Raw genomic sequence first — 16,986 nt, forward strand, 5'->3', positions numbered from 1 at the left:
AAAAATAGTCACTGATTACACGATGTTGCACTTATAATGACAACGAGCACATATCGTTTCTTACTTAAACGTCCACATCAAAATACACTTAAATAAATAAAAATGCATCCGCGTTGTTGACTTGTTCTCTTACCTGAAAAATCCATTGTGAAAAATCTATATGTATATTCAAGTTCTCCCAAATATCAACCCCGTCCAACCGCTGTCACCATTCCTCCACTGTTTTCCGTCCCATCACAAGCGTGCTCTGCCAGTGTTTTACCGTTGTCTACAAGCAAACCAGATTAGGCTCATTGGCCATAGTTTTAATCCAATATCTGTTCGTCAACCGACTCAGAGCAATAGACTGACAAATAATCACTATACTATGTGGATTATACCCGCTGGAACCACTGCCTCTTACGTTACCAAAATCCCGTCTTCTAATCGCCCGATCTCACGAATCTTTCCTATTGGGGGCAAAGGACGACCTGTGGCTTTGATGCAAGTTGATATTAATTACAAAGGGCTGAATGCACTGTTTGGGTTTAGGCACGATAAGCCTTTATGTCTCATGATAAATTGTAGTAAAAAATATATTTTGTTTCATGTATATGAAATGGTTACATGTTTCTATCGTGTCCATAGTTACAAGAATATCGATTCATATCATTGTAAATCCCCTTTCTCATATGTACAGCAAACAAGCCGTGTCCAATCGGGGGATAATCCCCTCACCGGGGTATGTGAAGCCAGCGTTCGGAGTAAATGCTTTAAGAAGTCTATTGTTATATCGTCACTGCTCTGATAGTGATCCCTTAAATCACGACAATAGACAGTCGTAGACACCTGCAACATTAATAATGGACTATCGGAATAAATAATGTCAATATACATTCACGACGATCATATATTCCACCAAATATATATATACAGCGTTTATAAGGAAATTTAAGGAATCTAAGGAATTTAATTTTGTCTATTAATCTTCTGAAGAAACGTAATGTTAATTGAAGTCGAGCGCATGTATATGAGCAACACACAGTTACCATAGCAACCAGAATGGTTGAATTAATTATTTTGATTGCTATAGAGTTTCATAGCACAACTGGTGCTGTTTCGCTGTGTGTAATGCATGCACTTCGAAAGTCAATTTGAGATGCGATATACACATGCCATAGCAATGTGCCCCGACAGGAAACAATCAATGTGCCCAAGGGTACAGTTCTATAACTGTGGACAGATGCTCCTCAGCTACTTACTACGACATCACCTACCGAGCAAAAGTATCCTCATTCCATATTTTTTTTAAAACCTTTTCAGTAAATTGTTTATTTGCAATTTTACTGCTTGTGATAAAATACGGAAAACTTTCTGTATAAAATATATATCATTCAATACCTGTGTATGGCTATGCCAAATTTTAAACGAAGATATAAGGTAATACAGTAATAACAAACGAACGATATCGCTCTTTAAAGACGCAATTGTATCGGGCGGTGATTAAACACTATACTTCGCACGTTATCTGGAAGCCTAAATGGAGTTTGAAATGGTGTCGGCGGGGGTCTGTAGCGAAGTCAATCAGCTATAGAAATATCGGTGTAGATCAATATCTAGTTCAATAGGTACATATTAATTACACACATGCTGTATTCAAAACCCAACCTATCATTTGTTTCAATTGTTCGCTGTGTTACTTCATATTTGAAAACATAAAGGCTGTGATTCGCTACAGTTGCCATTGGCAGGACATGTGCTTTGTTGCCCTGCAAACCCTGCTTCTATCTGATTGCACGTTACAAAAGAAACCCATCGATAAATGTTGTAATTTGATAACATTAGATGTCTTTAACCTTTCCGTGTCTTTATTTTGTGAATAGACATGTCACACGGGTTTCGAACGTACCGTTTGGCCAGGTCGGGTGTTCCTATAGCAATATCGGGTATATATGTGGGTAAATGTCCCGTAATGACATTCGATAATGAAATAAATTGCTTTAAATCATTCATAAATGTTACGTTACACCGTTGTCTGGGTTTAATTGGATCAAGGATAAAACTTTTATTTATTAATGTCATTGAACCCTATAGGGTTAATGCATTGGTATGCTTTTAGTTTGTTTTCCTTCACAATAAATAAGATAACGAATAGCAAACATTCTTTGCCTATGTGCGTTAAAATACGTCTTTAAAACAAACAAACAGAAAATGAAGTTCAGGAATGTACTTTTATTGCAAATTAAACAAAGCCAAAGAAGTTATAGATCTAGTTACAAATTATTATCCGAAATCCTATTTCATCATAATTAACATTTCACAAATTAGTACTTATCCCTAAAATATTACTTTACACGCTTCTATAATATTTAAAAAAAATTCAACTTCGTCAATATTTCAAATGAATCTGAATCCCGTGCGGTGTGTTAAACAGCAATCTAATAAGCTTCGTTACAGTATACGTGATATAAACTGCTACGTAATGACCTCATAGATGGGTTTAATTATTCGTTTCGACGTGTGCCTCGTTTCGGCTTATCGATGCGTTGATAAGGACACGGCATTACGTTGCTAGGGACGTCGGTGTAAGCTTCTGTCTGAGGACCGGTAGTTTTGAAGGCGATTTGAGAATAAGGGGGTGCCTTTATACGCCAGGGCCTTGCAGGTTGTTCAGAACAAGGAAAGTTCTCGGGCCTCATTTACTTCAAAAGTATAGCGACGACCATCAGTCAAACAACCTTAGCAACTGTGGAATACACCAAATTTGGTAAGTTCTCCATTTTACAACAGTAAACGTTTGAACTGATCAAAGCAGGGTTGGTTAGTAGTTAGTGATGAACTGTTCACCATTTATCATTGAACTGTCAACGTATTTCGGCTTCTGTTGGTATAACTAATATTAAGAAGTTTATTCTTGTTAGTGTGTGAGACAGTTTGCTTGAATGGAAATAATTCATTCTTAAAATTGAAGAGATTTAGGCCTAGGCTGGTGTCTAGCGTAGAAAATCGGACTCCAAATAGGTATGCCTCATTTTTTCAATGAATAACTCTAAATGTGCAGGGAAAACTATCACATTTCTTTGCTAGGATTTATAGTGTTTCTTACATAGGTCTCCTTGTACACGTATTGTATAAATCTATCTGTAGTAATGTGCTGGCTTGGCAGTTATGACCTTCGTTCTGAATGATTAGGTTCTAGCAACCCCTCTTATCCCCCCCACCCCACACTACCCCCCACCCACCCTTTTTTTAATATCTCATGACATTTTGTATGCAAATTTGTTGATTTGGTTGTAAAATTAAAATTAATAATGGTTTACATAGTGTGTTTGTGTTCTTTTTTTTGGTGAAACCCCAACTCTCACACACACTGAAGTGGCCCAAATTTAATACCCCCTTCTTTAAAAATTCTGGATCTGCTCCTGAAATAGGTCAAACCTATATGACTACTTCCAGCAAAACATATAACCTGTTTTTTGTTTTCTCAGAAATATTTTGTTTGTTTGTTATCTATAATTTAGACTTTCTATTTCTGTTCTTTAAAGTCTAATACATTTGTATTCCCTGTTCAATTCATCTGGTTCCTACTTAGGTATTCACAATGGTGTACAACTACACGAAACCACGTGGCCCGATTGCTGCCATGTACAGCAGTCCTGGCCCATGCTATGGTCTGCCAAATCTGATTGGCCAGTCGACCCATGATCCTCGCAGTTCTCACTCCAAGTACCCAGCATACTCTTTTGGCATCCGTCACGGCAAATACAGGGATGACTGCAGCCCAGGCCCATGCTACTACCCTGACACCAAGGTAAGGATCTCATCTCCACCACACCACCATCCCACCTCGTAAGTCCCCACAGATGAAATGTATATACATTCTAGTACCCTGACATGATTAACAGTAACTGCAAACACCTCCCCCCCCCCACCAAAAATAATAAAATACCCCAAAAAAAACCATTCACCGAATTATTAATGACATTTTAAAGACAACAAAGCAACGTATGAAAGCAGATGATTACAGGTCACTCAAAGGATGTCTTGAATAACATGTGTAACTTGAGACATCTCTCCTGCAGGTGTACCGAGATGGACAGGATGGTACCCCCCACTACTCCCTATATAGTCGCCAGAAGGATAGCACATCATTCAAGACCCCTGGGCCAGGTGCTTATAGTCCCGAGCACACTGGCCCCACCGCCAAGTTCCGTCATCCAGCCTACAGTTTTGGTATGAGACAGCGAAACAGGAGAACAGACAACACTCCAGGTGAGTGTCATTGATGATGCTGATGTTGATAATGATGATTGGGTCATAAAATTAAATTAGGATTAGGATTAAAGTGATGACAAATTATGAAGATGATTACCTATCTTATATATTTTTCATTTCATCATAATATAAAGATAATAATGATAAAGATGATAATCTGGGTTTTTAGAATGTAATGTGTAACAGCTGCTGCTGCTGTGACTAACTCATTACTTTAGGCAAGATTATATTGTATCAAAGTAATATACTTGTAATATCCTCCATACAAGCTCTATCTTGTGTAGTGTGAAATTTATTACTTAAATAATTATTGATATACCATGACTTTAAGAGTGAGTGAGTAAGGTTTTACACTGAGTTTAGCAATATTCCAGCAATATCACGGCGGGAACACCAGAAATGGGCTTCACACATAGTACACATGCGGGGGATGTTAAAGAGGCATTAAAGACATTCAATAGCCTATCAACTTCAACAACATATAATTTGTCAATAATTTCTGTCACATTGTCTCGTCCAGAAAGAAATATGATATCTTGACAGTCATAATAGCACACAGATCCTGACATAGCGACATATCCCCCTCTCAATGCCGTCTAGCATGACATCCTCAGTGGGAGACATGTTCAACGCTCCACTTGAAGTTAATAACGCCATGCTTGATTCTCCAAGCTACATGATACTTGCTACAAATTGATCTATCGTTATAATAAGCAGTTTCTTTCTTCATGTGTTTGACAACAAAATCCTCTGGATAATAAAATGTATGGACAGCGGTGATATTCTGTTTCCTATTCATTGATTTTTATATTTGTTGAACTAAAAAAACATGTGCAGGATTAGTTTAACTAAATTATAGTTAAGATACACATGATAAGGCACAAAGCCATCATGTCCACAATCATTCATTGATTTGATATCGGAACACTGCATCACCTGAAGGATTTCATGGTTCAATGTCTTTTTAAGGATTTCTGTCAAGGCATGTTCAATTGTTTTTCAACTTAAGTAAGTGTATTTGATACAGGATTTATTAAAGAATAAAAGAGAAATTATTTAAATGTTTAGTTTTTCCTTAAAATTATTCATTTATTTTAGAATATCAACTTTTACCATAGCCTTAGCTGATATTAATGATAAAAAAAAATATGTATTTAATACAGTCATGGAGGAAAATACTGTCTAATAGTAATAAAGCACATTATAATGTTAAAAGTGTTTTCAATTTCATATTTTGTCATGAAGTTGAGTTTCATAGAAATAATTAGAGACATTACTGCTGTATCATGATGGCCTGCAGTGTGTTCAGGCCTGGAGCAGGCAAACCTACAGGAATGCAAGGGATTCAGATAAAGCCAAAATAATTGTCTTTAGAAGAGAGGAACCTTTAACAAACTATGAGAAATGGACATATAAAGACATGCATTTAGAAGTTGTTAACTTCTACAGGTATTTAGATATTACAGAGATTGTTTTCACCTCCAAATTACCATGGAGTAAACGAAGGTAACTTTAAAATGTTTGACAGTATGATAGTTCCACTATTGTGTTATGGTGCTGAAACCTGGGGAACTTCATATAACAAGTTAACAGAAAGTAAAAAGACTTTATTCTGCAAAGATTTCACAGACTTTTAAGAAAACTTCCAACACTTGGAGAGAGTGTCAGATTCCCTCTGCAACATTTCTACATGAGAGGAGCCATAGAACACTGTACTTGTGTATTCACCTCAGCAATAACAGACTACCATATCAGGCTTACATCAGGCTTAAATCTCCTGATGATGCTGGAAGATACACATTGACTACTTCCATAAAGAATATATTATATCGCTTAGGATGTGGTACAGTCTGGATTCAGCAGAATATGGGAGATGCTGATTTTTTTAATATGAATTTAAACAAAGACCTCAGACAATTTATATCAAGATTGGCATTCATACTTGGAAAGTTGATCAAAATGAAACTACTATTAACAATATACATCACTGTTCAATACTGAATCATATCTAACAACAAACATATATCTAACAACAAACATACATCAATATATTAAGTGGCATTTATCAAAAGATGTAAAATTTTTAGATTATATGTTGAGGTAGAAAGACAATAATATTTCGTGATGAGAGATACTGTGAATTTTGTCTGAAGAAAAAAAGAAGAAAGTGGAAAGCAATAGATATACATCCATATTACACAGACTATCCAACAACTGAAGCAATTATCCACATCATGAAATCAACTGATAGACTTTCTATATATAACACTGAAGTATATTTAGCTAAAGCTTATGCAACAGAAAACTTTATTTAAGATAACTTCCTTTGCGTACAGGATATGACCTTATAATTTTTTAATCTGAAGTTTACACGATATACAGCTTTTCAAATGGATGAGAAGTCTGTCACCTGACCGCGAAATTGTCGTTCATACGTTTTTCATGAGACCATGTTCTTGAAATGACATAAAAACTGACGGACTACTTCCACAATCCTGGGGAAACCCCTTGGAAATACCTAGCATGAATACATACAGAAGCGTTCTTTCTGATCATTTAGACCCTTTAATCTTGAACTTAGCATTTTAGTATATACATTGAGAAACATCAGAGTTTGACTGCATGATCGTTCACGAATATCCTCACTACGACCCATCCTAGTGAAAAAAATGAAGAAATGCACATCCAAACTATGGTAGTATCGCCTCGATCCGTGTCTAGGCTGGCAGTGACTGTCTACAGCCATCTATGAATTTACCTTTGTTTCTATTTGATACATCTTTAATCACTATTCAATGATCGGCCAATTGACCAATGATGACTAAAACATGTAACCGCCATGGGTTCATTAGCAACCCCTGAAATTTCTCCCGTCACGTTTATCCTGTCGGCCATTCTGACGTCTTGTACTTGATGTAAATGTATTACCACGTGCTGTCACTGTGACTGACTTACTGAGGTAGTTCTTAACAGACCTTTCTCATCTAATGGTGATATTATTTGAATACATATGTTGCATAAGATGTTTCTGAAAAGCAAGTTGTGCATCCATACGCTCATGTCACCTCTCTTTTTGAGGAACTATTTTATTCCACCTCCGACGTTCATACAGTTTGGCCCTCACTCTATGAAGGTTTATACTCCAATGAACTCACATAAAGTGAAAGTCAATTCTTAATTAGATATCTTTGTATTGTGGGACGATGGCCTTTATTACTGATTTGTCCGTGTCTGTTAGAGACATTAGTGTGCTATCCTGTTGGACTGCAGTGTGTTCAGGCCTGGAGCAGGCAAACCAGTGGTTGAAAGTGTGAGCATTTATCAGTGCTGTACTACTTTATGATGCCTCACTGTACCAGCCTGATGTACTTAGTGTCAATACACCCTACACAACAAGGAATTGCCACTAGGTAACAATTCATCCCTGAAGCTTACAGTATTAATCACTGTGGAATTTGAAAAAAAACAGGCTTAAACTATTATTTATGTTCCAGCTGCAAACAGCTACACGTTGCCCAACATGATCGGCAAGACTGTTCAGAGTGGGAAGAGACAGGCAGCTTGTCACAGTCTCTCTGGTAGACAGATTACTGGAGGCTTTGCTGAGGATCTGGCCGGGGTAAGCACACACTTCATTGAAAAGTGCACATGTTGTCTTGGAAAACTGATTTTCTTGGGACAGTTAATTCAAACCCAGACATATTGACCTTCTTGTAGTTAGCCAAGGCACATAAATTGCTCAGACAGGGGGTTCATATAACTTTGTTTGTGAGCAAGCACATAAGGATGCTATTACATAGCAATATTATTAAAATATATCATTGTCAGCTATAGGAATGAATTTCACGAATAAATTCCGTACAGGCATTGAAATATTAGAATTAAGGGAGAACCCCTCACTATGCCATCCAACTCCCCTCCCTGACAAGTGATAGGCTTATACATTTAAGAAAACTGTAAAACAGTAGTCGGTTGTTGAGGTCTGGAAATGTATTTTACATGGGCTTCACTCAATTCAGCAGAACACTTGTTGATTCCTGATCATAGGAAATGTTTTGGTGATTAAATACTGATGGTGATGTCGTTATTCAGGCGCCCGGGCCAGGCACCTACAACACCACTGACCCCAGCATGTTCAAGATAAAGGCCCCTCTGTACAGCATGACCAGCAGAAACATCATGCCAGGCGACACCACCAAGAAGCCTGGCCCAGGAGCTCACTCACCGGAGAATGTAAGTCTGTAGCAGTGACTAAGTATCTAGCAGTGAAACATTGTTAGGAATATCAGATTTCTGGTCCTTGTATAGGAAACAATGATATCAGTGTCAGATCCAGGATTTTGATAAAAGCACTACCTGACAGAGTGTGTCTCAGGTTGACATGAACAAGGAGTAAAAGCAGGGAGTGTGCGTCCCCTGCACCCCTCTCTGGATCCATCAATGATATGTCAGGAAATACCAGGAATGGCTTTCATAAATGGGAATCAAACTCATGACTTGCATGACAAGCCAGCACACTAACAACTGACCCACTCGAACTTCCTTCTCAACTTGGATGAAGAATGGTAGGGCTGGGACGAATCCAAATTTACTTCCCAGATACACGACGCCCTATTACCTGACCCTACCCGGGCACCCACTATAGGTCTCAGAGAGTTCAGTACAAAATGTCTAAATGAGAATTGTTTTACCGCAGCCCAGGCAAAAACTTGATAGAAGCTTTATCCTTATTCGAACATATAAAAGTCAGAACGAATGCTTGCATAGTCAGAGAAAAATGTGAACATAAGCTATACTTGTAGTGTAACCGCAGAATTTTATTGTTAATGTCATCAAACAGTATATCACGTGACTAAGCCGGGTAGTAGTGTGGGTTACCTGTCCCAGCCCTAGAGAATGGATGTACTGTTGAATCTCATTGGTTTTTTTATATTTGCCTCTTCTATGAGGGGCGGTTGGGTAGCCTAGTGGTTAAAACGTCCGCTCATCACGCCAAAGACCCGGGTTCAATTCCCGACATGGGTACAGTGTGTGAAGCCAATTTCTGGTGTACCTCAACGTGAGATTGCTGGAATATTGCTAAAAGCGGCGTAAAACCATACTCACTGACTCTTCTATGAAGTCTTTCAATCAGCTGGAGATACGTCGTTCTGCTATTTGTCATGTGTATGTGGAGGGTGTATAACATGGAGTTTTATCTTCCCAGGTATGGATCAACAAGAAGAAGGAACCCGACTTCTCCTTTGGAATCCGACACAGCCAGTACCTTGCCCCACTCATTGTTGATGTTCAAGAATAGGTCTCCATGGCAGCAGAGACAAATCAAAACACATTGTTCAATGCACAGAACAAAAAACATTTCATGATCAATACCTTTCTCAATCACCTTGTGTATGTTGTACAGTGCAGCCTTTTACCATTGTTATGTATTATAGAATTTAATGTGTCACATTATGTACAGGTTTGTTGACTTTTTGCCAAAGATGAGAATATTGCTCAAATTTAAAGTCAGTTCCATGTGTCAGTATTAGCACTGATATTTATATACGTGAATTCATATAAGGACTAGTAGCTTCTACCCATTTGTTTCGAAATTTATTTCGCAGTAGGAGAAAAAACGTGGGAGAATTTTGTGTCATCTGGATTTCAGCCAACTATACATTAATCATATGGTTGTTTACAGTATTATTATTTGAATGTTTTATGGTTTTTTTTGTACATTTCTATATTTAATGCCCTCTAAGCATGTATATTTATATCTTTGAGTATCTTTGAATTATATATTTGTGAGACATCAATCATGTTTTTAATCTACTGACTGTTGAAAAGGTTTCATTTTCAATTCTTTAACATGCACAAGAATCAAAAATATTTCTGCTAATTTGTCAGATTTTGTCAGTATTATTGTATTGATACTTTTATACATATTTTTGAAGGGCTTGTTTTGTGCTAACATTTTGTAATAAACATGTATGTATATATAAACATTGTGAGGTTAATAAACCTGTGTGATGTGAATGATTATCTTCTCGTTATTCTCTTATGTTAGATAGCTACGCTATAAACCGCAAAGAACAACGAAGAATGAAGCCTGGTTTATTTCACGATAAAACATCGTTCTATCATGTCACTTCTGGAGATTCAAATATACCTTCACAACATGATGACGTCATATATTGGACAACGTTATTTTTGAGAGGGAAGTGTCTAGTAAGTTGTTCCCCATACGTGTACCTAAGCTACACAGATAAACGCAGTGACTGAACAATAGCATCCAAAAGTTGTAGAGATAGGACAATCAGTATTAGGAGAAAAGGTACAGATCATTCAACGTGAGGATTGTGAGAATATGCGAGAAATACCAAACTTAACCCACCTGTTCGTAAAATGGACATCTGACATTTCCCCATACTTTAACATAGACTTACGATGATCATAGACCTAAGATCGCTTTATGGAACGGGGCGCTGAGGTTGCTGAGCTGAAGATGAACATTGGCTTTCTGAGCAGTTTTAATTTTTTAAATTTCAAATTAAATTCTACCTGGCACTTTTTTAATTCTTTACACAAGTTCTGGTGAAAATCTGGTTGTCTTCATTCCTGAGACTTGACATATACAGCTGTTTGAAAGCAAAAGAAAAATGAAGGTGATTATCTTTCAGTCCTAATACACATTAGAATGACATAGCCACACTGGTCTGCCTTGAGTAGTTGTATGCCGTGTACCGGTACTCTCAAAATTAATTAATCTGTACACCCAGATAGTCCATGTTAGAATTTCCAGCCAGGGCATCTCATCAAGTCTACAAGATTGTTGGTAGTTTTAAGCCACAGTCAGCAACATTTTACATTTATCACAGTAGCCTGTGAATAATCAAGTCTGAGCCAGAGAAACTGGTGATTCTGGGTGAGAATTGGTCCCCAGGAACTTACGCTGGATGTAAGTGGGAACTAAGGACTCCGTAACTTGGTTGATGGTGGGTCATATCCTGATGGCTTGGATCAGTGTTGACAATATCAAACACTGGATTGTCCGTCCAGACTCAATTATTTACAGGCTTCCATTGTAAAGATGCAATATTGCTGAGTGTGGCATTAAACAACAAACACCATGTTGGTATGATGACCCAGTCAATCAAGTCACCTGGCCAGACCACCCAACACATGTTGGCGCCTCTCACAACAAGCTTAAAACAAGGGTTTGGTGTTGAAATGAAGATTATTTCAATCATATAGTGATGTACATGGAAATGTGGTGTGGCTGTACTTGTACTAGTTAGTATTTATGTCAGTTTAAAGCTCTGCCTGCTAACGTCGAACCCATTCGACAGAGGTGCTAGCCAACTGAGATATCATTGCTGCAGTTTAACATGGATACCCGACTCCAACACAGTATACAGACTCAGAGCCAACCAGTCCATGTTCTATCCCCCTAATGCAAAGAGCCAGGCAGGGTAACAACAAATACCACCCTTTAACATGTTTTGGCAGGATGCGGCCAGAGGATTGAACCACTGATATCTCACTGGGAAGGACAGATGCTCTACCCAATTGACCGAACGGAGAAATACTGTTAGGGACAGGAGACAAATTAACTCTTTTGAACCTCAACAACTCCAAGCAGTCCAGTCCTTTCATCCCTTATGCTGATTGCCAGGCAGGGTAACAACAAGTACCATTTTTTAACATGTTTTGGGATCAAACAACAGAGCTGGGGACCTTTTCTATCATGTGTTCTGGTCGTCTACAAGTGACACAATGAAAACAACAGACACAATAAAACACAACATAGTTTGCACAATAGTTTAATCATAGACATAAAATTATAACAAAATGATGAATAAATGCATTGGTAATATGCCATGATATGAACTAGCTGACACAACTGGCACAACACAACTGCTGTGGGCAAGGCTGTCTACACAACTCACTGGCTGAGCTTGGGGGTCCACATCCATTATAGAGTCTAAGGTCTGCCATTTTATGTCATCTAAATACACTTAACAGTAGTAGCTCAATTATTTGGTCAACTGATGTGTCTACAATTAATGGTTATGCAGTTAATCCTCAATCAAAATAATTCTGGAACGTACATGATGTCTCAAACATTTTTAAATAATTAACTGGTCATTGCTTTTTCTTTGAAAATATTTTGTTGGGACATAAATATTGTCTTTATATAATAGTATACGACCATATCACTTTATTACTCATATTGGATATAGGGCCGTTCAGTTTGGCGTTTTCCACTGAAACAGGTGATCTCAGGAGATAGCCTTGAGTTCATGCAAATGTTTACTGTAAATGTAATCAATATCATTTTGAATTTATAAGTAATTAATAATAATAATAATAATAATAATTATAATAATAATGGCAGCAACAGGACTGGCAATTGTACAATGAACACTGATTGTCCAGTACTTAACTTACATAAGTACTGGTTTATATTTATTCTCTGCCCGACTACACGGTAACTAAGCAATATCTGGCAGCCATTGAAAGGTCCAGTTGATTGGCAGGTTAAGCAAAGGCCCAAGCATGAAATCAACAATCGTCTGGCAGCTTACGTCGGTGATCACCTGCTGGGCAACTTACGTCGGTGATCACCTGCTGTGTACACACGATAACACTAGGTACCGACAAGGGCAATGGACATGCAATAATGGCTTATCATGAGGCCACAAGAACTTAATAACTTGTTGAATGATACACAAAGAATTTCCTATATAGATATGCAAATAAAGAAACAATAATGCCAAATTTTAAGATATGTTAAAACTTATGACGTCATTACACATGATCGTCAAAACTTCAATACATCAAAACGATAATCATATTTGGTCATTTTCTTGTCTGAAGAAGAACTGACTGAGTGAGGAAAGTCGGACCTGGACAATCTGAACTGGTTAGAAATATCTGTGAAATAAACATGTATGCAACTACTGAATTAGTTTTAATATGTTTTCGATCCAGTCAGACATATTCATTACACATGCAATAGGATTCAACAGTTTGCATCTGGAAAATGCCAACAGTTTGTTTTCAGTTAGAATACTTGCATAACCTTACTTTCTTACATTGTTTGTTTTTCAAGTACAAGAATATTCGCTTTTAAACCAAAATTTAAAACTTTACATTTTTAATGTCACAGAGGTAATTTTGAAGTATGAGAAGCAATTTATTGTGGCCTAATCTAACATGAGCATCTCTGGGCTAATGATGGTATAACATCCCTCTTTGTTCTGGGGAAGTCGTGCAGGAACCGTATGTGGCAATACCACCCGGGAACAAATCTGTGGCGGTACATTCCAGCTCATACAAATAGTGATTATTAATGACGTAAATAGTTGTTAGGTTAATATCATGTGATAACACACAGACACAGCATGGCACAGCTGATATATGTATAGAACAGTTGGTCAATTGCGTGTAGCACAGTTGATACGTACTGACGTACAACAACGTTTCACTACAGACCTCAAGCAGTATCAAAACAACATCATTCACCCATGTTATTCAATGTATACTACTCACAAGAAGTTAAACAACACCCAATTCTTTCATACTTGAATCTGTCACTGCAAGACATGAACTAGAGTAAAATGTAAGAGCGGTTGTTCTTTAACTTCTTTTGAGTAGTATATATAAAGTAGGGATGTCACGATTCACTTATGTATCAATGCATCCTGAATTTACATGATACACGATTCATGTCTTAATTCTGTATAGATTTTCAAAAGTATTGTATTTAAAGTTTGCAATACCCCGGCCATGTTTCTACTGAGGCTAGCATTACAAAACCCGCCCTCAAAACAAAATGCTAAATCCGATTGTATAATACCAGGTATAGTTTCTCTGATAATACAATCAGAATTAACCTAAATTCACCAGCCAAGCAGGTTAAACACAAATTAGCTAACAGCAACAACCTCTTGTTTGCCAAGGTACATGAACATGGAGATGTTCACACAAAACACTGCAATTTAACTATTATATGTGCATAAATATACAACTGAAAAGAATTTAAAGAACACCCAATTTTTTCGTATGACTATAGTTAAGCTGTCATGGCCATGACAGAATAATTATAGACATGAAAACAGTTAGGTGTTCTTTAACTTCTTTTGAGCAGTATATATCAGGACTCTAGTATCATGCTATGTATTGATACATGAGGTAGGCGTATCTTGACACCCCTGAAAGTAAGAACTAAACATTGATTGACACCTGTAACAGATATGAGTAATAAAAAACTGAAAACCTATTACAAAGTATGGCGGAGTTAACATACTGGTATAAGTCACTCGTTTATTGACACAGTTATTACGGTTTTAAAGAATCATAACTTTACATTTTTCAGTCAGTATCGGGGTAGCTGACGAATTACTTACATTCTAAATTGATTCATTCATGATCACATATTACTTTTCAGATATAAGTCCTTATGCATTTTTCTCTATTTTAATGACATGTTAACTGTTTCTGACAATACTTTACAAAAATATTTGAAAATAGGACCAATTGTAAAATGATATTAGTTGTGCCAATAAATTAAACACTCGTTAAAAAATAATTTGAAAATAATTAAGATGTCAGCAATAATTATTCATCACTTACTCCAGCTGCAGAGGTAGAAAAATGAGGTAATTTTGAATGTGTTTAATAAGTCAAAACGTCATTTATGTCTTGCTGATTTATTTTAATGAAGATGATTTTTCCCCAGAGCAATGAATACTGTATTCAATGTTTTAGCACAAATAAGCAACACTCCCATCCTTTGTATGTGCTCTAAGTGCTTAATACATTGCATACAGTACAATTAGTAAACCACACGAGAAACTCAAATCTCCAACAATTGTAAGATGAAACATACCAGAAAACCATACTAAATGATAATAAGCTTATTCCAAGATACTCCACGTATTTTCTGTGCATTCATTATGGGAGAAAATCAGTAGCTCCTCAGGTTGAAATGATTTTCCAACACTAATGAAAACAAATTTGATATACCGTAATCGACGTAATAAGCGCCCCGGGCGCTCTCAAAATTAGAAATAGGGGGCTCTTATTAGAATATTAATTTGGTGGAGTTTAAAGATAAATTTCATGGTTTATGATGACGGTCTGAACTGTTTATATACGACAGGTATATTTTTCCAGAATTTAATTGCCCATAATTAAGGGTGCATATAACACACGAGTGCGTATTATACACGAATCAATAAGTCTTGTGTACATTGATCAATCGGAAGGGATGCTAATTGGGATTGTTCACTTGAAAATATATTAGCAAATATCGCCGTGGGCGCTTATTAGAGCGGGGCGCTTATTACGTCGAATACGGTATCCTATTCTTGAAGTAATCTTGAAAACAAGCATGGCATGACGGCCACCATATACTGCTAATTGATTCCATATGTATAACATATTGTAACATACTGTAAAGATTGCTTGGACAAAGAGTGGCAGCATGATTAGGGAATAAGTAAAAATCTAGTAGATTGTTTGTATTAGATTTATTACACTCATGACAAAAAATGTATAGAAACACATGGGCGAGTGAAGAGGGTGTAACACATCTATTTGTACTGTTCCCAACATATTGCAGTAGGGGCAACACAAAAACTTTGCATGTACCCATACGGGAAAACAAACCATGGTCTTTCACCACAAGGCTACCCCAGTGCCTCTACAACTTCAAACAATAATGTGTAACCTGATAATAAAATAATTCCAACTACCCTTAAAGAAAGCAATGAGAGCCTGTAAAATAACATCCATCTCATCCTGTAAATGACAATTTAAGAAGGTTTTTGACATGACGGCAAGGGACTAGTTGATTGAAGCACTCTGAAAATAACAATGATTGTTAATCTCAAGCCAACAGTGCATCACCGCTCATGTTTGATTAAAAACCCCTGGACAACCCTGGTGAAGGCGCATTGACCAATCAACCGAGGTTATGTTATAACTGATTGACGTCATACTTATGTTGACCAGAATTGCCCATATCTTCTGAAGACCTGGGTAAATGACATCATTGTTGAAGCTATATATTTTTATTGATTGATTCAATCATGAAAAAAAGCACTTCAAGAACTATAATTAACTAGGCATTTATAGTACTTCTATAATGTGATATGAATCGGTGGAGAACAACTTTGTTGAGATAAATACTTTAGAATCAATAGTGAAACTTGTTGATTTTGCACCTCTGGTTGATGTTCTGTGCATTATTTTGAACTTGTTGTTTAAATACATTAAATTGAAAAATACAATGGCAGCTTTGTCAATAAAATACTTTTTAACCCATATCAGTTTTGTTTATCATCATATAAATTCATAATTCATAATTTATTCGCCTCCTGACAGCCATTTGACATTATGTCCTTGGTCGCATTTAAGTGTTCTATTTCAGGTTCTGTCCTGAGTTAACACAGTCAGATTGAATAAAATCATCCCTGATAGCCAGTATGTGCTAGCCTCATTTGACTCCGTTCACTCCAATCAAATGCCAATACTGCCATCCCAGGGCCCTAGGGGTGCATGTCCGTGCAAGGTTCTACAGCATGCAGGAGGTGCAACCACCAGGATAATCTGTATTCTCAATTAACAAGTGTGACGTGAACTTATAACACCGCCTTTAACCAACTACTACTTCAGATTTTGACTTATTTCCTCGTTCAAGGACAGCAGCCACCGTCCAGGGGAACCCCACTCTGATACGGT

The 16,986-nt window shown here is 37.1% G+C and overlaps 1 protein-coding gene across 1 annotated transcript; it reads left to right on the forward strand.

The window, feature by feature from the left end:
• Positions 1-2,536: 2,536 nt before the first annotated feature.
• On the forward strand, positions 2,537-10,272 carry LOC124127051 (outer dense fiber protein 3-like). Its single transcript, XM_046490509.2, has 6 exons — positions 2,537-2,746; positions 3,572-3,790; positions 4,062-4,251; positions 7,749-7,873; positions 8,347-8,487; positions 9,461-10,272. Exons 2-6 carry the CDS (start codon positions 3,581-3,583, stop codon positions 9,551-9,553), a joined length of 759 nt encoding a protein of 252 aa, XP_046346465.1. The 5' UTR covers positions 2,537-2,746; positions 3,572-3,580; the 3' UTR covers positions 9,554-10,272.
• Positions 10,273-16,986: the final 6,714 nt, after the last annotated feature.

The sequence above is a fragment of the Haliotis rufescens genome, unplaced genomic scaffold (genome assembly GCF_023055435.1).
Source record: "Haliotis rufescens isolate VD_foot unplaced genomic scaffold, xgHalRufe1.0.p SCAF_5, whole genome shotgun sequence".
NCBI classification, from domain to species: domain Eukaryota; kingdom Metazoa; phylum Mollusca; class Gastropoda; order Lepetellida; family Haliotidae; genus Haliotis; species Haliotis rufescens.